Here is a 3,621-nt window from a genome sequence, read left to right on the forward strand (position 1 = left end):
AAAAAAATTGCATATTCATTTACAAAAGAAGTTAAAGAAATACAATAGAAGCGATAAATAATAAAAATTAAAAAAAAAATTAAAAACACAGATGTCCGTTAAATATGCAGCCACAAGTGATCAGATATCCCTTATGTGCGCTGAGAAAGGAAACCCAGTTCAGAAACATTCTTGATCTTCCAAAACCAAAAAGCAATGTTTCATTTCAGGCCTGCTTCCGGTCCAGTCAGCATTTGCTCCGCAGAGTCATTGAGGGACCTCGTTTGAAGATTAAAAAAAAACCGGAAGAGATAAAGTCTTTTGTGGAGTCAGTGTTAATAAACAGCTCCCACACTTTGCTGCGGGACTGGGTGGTGCACGGTTCCCGGGTGCTGTAGGTGGGATCCCTGCTGGTACCAGTGGTTGTTATAATCCTCCAGGTACGGCGGCGATGAGCTGTGCGTCGGTTGCACCACCTGAGGTCTGCTGATCGGTGTGCTCTGAGGGGTGCTGTTGTCCCAGACAGCGGGGGAAGGCGGGGAGTTGCAGGCCATTGAGTCGCTGGCGTTGGGACTGTGCTCCAGGGGAACCTCGCCGTTTTTGTACAGCTTCTTGAACTTAGACCTCCGGTTCTGGAACCAGATCTTGACCTGAGAATAAGAGCGGGATCATTAATTATGATGCAACACGTAATTAGAGGATAGGATCGCTTTAAAAATGTATTATTAATAATAATTGTCATCTGAAATGAAGAGAATCTGGGTATAGCTGTGCCTTAGTTAAATATAAGAGCATTTGAATTGTTTAAATTTTAAACAAAGACACGCGGAAATCCCGTCAGCTGTGCCCAATTACGAATCAGTGTATAATTACAAAGAACATGATTTGCCATATTGGGAAGCCCTGATTCACGTGACACTAGAGTATTGCTCACTTCGAAAATATTAGAGTTACACCGGGTCAGGCAACTCACCTGTGTCTGAGTGAGGCCGAGCTGAGCCGCCAGCTCCGCTCTCTCGGGCAGAGCGAGGTACTGCGCCTTCTGGAAGCGCCTTTGCAGGGCAGCGAGCTGGTAGCTGGAGTAGATCGTCCTTGGCTTGCGGATCTTTTTAGGTTTTCCATTCACCATGCGGACCTCGGGCTCTGGCTCTTCTTTCACTACAAATTACGACAAATCATACAAGTTTTATTGACCATGAAGTCAAACTTTCACAAAATGTAAAACATGAAATAAAACGAAGCCAGCGTGATTGCCGAAATGATATAGGGATTCTGTCTGCGTAAAAATGCATGTTCTATTTAAGACTGCGTTCTCATTAAAGTGGAAAACACTGCTTCAGAATTAAAAACTAGAATGCCAAATGTAAAAAAAAATAAATAAAAAACATGAACGACACAAAAGAAAACTCTAAATAATTCTACAAAAATTTAACTTTTTCCTCAAATTTCCAATTCGGTATGCCAGTGATAACATGTTCAAATTAATGGAGTTCAACCATCATTGCTTTATGGCCGGCTAATGGCTGCCTTATTCCAAGGCGGGCTGTTAAAGCAGGACATTAAAGACATGACAGGAGGCTACCACTGAACAAATGTTAGTTTATACTTGCAAATATATAATAAATCAAAAGGTAAATGAGTATTACGTAATAATGGACTTTATCTCTCGTTTTAGACGAATGAGCTCCAAAACTTTTGAGGAATCTTGATATTAGAAAATAAAGCATGAAAATTAAACAGCCTGAGATAAAATAGCCCTTGTTATAATTTTGGCCCACGATCAGCTTTTATTCAAGATCTGCCCCAACAAGCGACTTGACTTCACTTAAGAGATAAACCTTGTCCTGATAGTACGTGCACACTGGAAATTAAAAAAAAAAAAACACAAGATAAGCTGTGATTATCTGAACATTTACCTGAGCCCGGAGGTGAGGCCTGCAGGTGATCTCTATTGTAATGTCCGTACTGTCTGTAGCTATTCGTGTAGGGGTATTCAGATTTGGTGGCGTACGCTCCAGCAGCTCCCATTCCGTTCAGATTAAACTGGTGGTGGTAAGAGTTCATGGGCTGTCCGTACGGCTGACTCTGATAATATTCGTGATGGCCATGGGCCGTCTGTCCGCTGTAGTAGCCCATGTCCGTCACCGAAGACTCGGGGAGTGTAGGAGAGTCCTTGGAGTTCGGGTGGCAACTCATAGATCCGGGAAGATCGGTCAAAATACTCGCAATCTTCTTTTCATAGGTCTGTCCGGCGCTCATGGTGAAAGCAGCCCTCCGGAATAGAGAAAGTCCACTGTTTGGATTATTTTGCTGTTGAGTGCGCAAAAGCAAAATCGCAGTAGAGAACTGTTGTGTGCGCGCTCTTTGAACGCACGGCTTTGCTGAGCCTATAGTCCACTGAAACTCTTCCAGCTGCAGAAACCTGGTTGTGGCATTGCTCAGCCACTGTGACACAGAGTTATAGAGAGCTGGGCTGGATGCTGCCTTCCCATTGGCTCCACCGTCCCCCCCCCCCCCCCCCTTGCGCTGCGGGCGAAGTCGTGGCCTTCAGCCAAGAGCGCCTGAGCACTCATACCCCACTGCCCTGAGTTTTTTTTTTTTTTTTTTTTTTCCCTTTGCATTTACCTGTTCACACTTGGTGCAGTTTTTAAGGCCTTTAGGGACTGTCAGTCCAAAAAACGTCAGGCAGGTCCAGTTCTGTTCCCTCTACAACATTATTATCTACTGCACGGTGGCTTCGCGATGTTGCAAAACAATAGAGGCCGAGAGCTTTCCTAAAGACTGCAGCCAGACCGTCTCCTTAATGTTTTTATGCAATGTTTTCTTAACAGTGCCTCGAGATCACGCTTTATTCAGCCTATTGAAAGGCTGCTGGCCAGCCTCCCACTGACTCCTTTTGTCATTCAGAGGTGTTGGCGAACAGTGAACTTTACGTAGAAGAGATTGAGGAGATAGGGGAAAAAACACGCTCAACTCATATTGCTTGCGGGTAAATTCCTCCGCACTGTCCGTGTTGTGTGCGTGTAAATGCAAGTCAACACAGTTAGAAGGTGAGCCAGACTGTACCAGAGTGGACAATATTGGAGGGAAATGAGTCAGCAATATCTAGTTACATTTTTATTTATTGGGGAATATTTTTGATGCAGGAAAAAAAAGGAAAATATCGCGTCCTTTGTCATTTAAACAGTTTAAAAACCTTGTATTGTATGTTTTTCTTGCAGCTTATTTGCCTTCTGTTGAAAGCACGGCGCACAGCGCCGCCTGGTTTATTCATATATAAGTGCAATTTGAATTTTACAATGAAAAGTAAAGAAACGGAAGTTGTACAAACTGTGATTTGATGTCTGCTATCAGCATCTTCTTTTTAAAATAAATAATCTTCACAGAACACAATCTCAAGGTTTTGGAAATAAACTTTAGATGGGTTACAACACGCGTTTCCTCTGGGGCTCCTCATGTCTGATAAACTACCGCCCTCTTTTGGTAACTTTGTGTAGCACCGTCCTGGAGCTACGTTTAAAGGGTCCATTCATGCAATTCACCAAATTTTAAAAACATAAATAAAATTAAAAACCTATAGCAAGTAGAAACTATTCAGATGACTTCAGTTTTACCCATAACCCCAACATTGGAATCTGTACG

The 3,621-nt window shown here is 42.9% G+C and overlaps 1 protein-coding gene across 1 annotated transcript; it reads right to left on the minus strand.

Annotated features, from left to right (window-relative positions):
• On the minus strand, positions 1 to 2,502 carry dlx3b (distal-less homeobox 3b). The gene is made up of 3 exons (XM_069691408.1): positions 1,896 to 2,502; positions 953 to 1,137; positions 1 to 629 (listed from the first exon to the last, which is right to left on the minus strand). Exons 1-3 carry the CDS (start codon positions 2,236 to 2,238, stop codon positions 315 to 317), a joined length of 843 nt encoding a protein of 280 aa, XP_069547509.1. The 5' UTR covers positions 2,239 to 2,502; the 3' UTR covers positions 1 to 314.
• Between the last annotated feature and the right edge of the window lie 1,119 nt (positions 2,503 to 3,621).

The sequence above is a fragment of the Brachyistius frenatus genome, unplaced genomic scaffold, assembly GCF_029030835.1.
Source record: "Brachyistius frenatus isolate BFR_SWC_R1_liver_20210118 unplaced genomic scaffold, ASM2903083v1 Contig_11, whole genome shotgun sequence".
NCBI lineage: Eukaryota > Metazoa > Chordata > Actinopteri > Embiotocidae > Brachyistius > Brachyistius frenatus.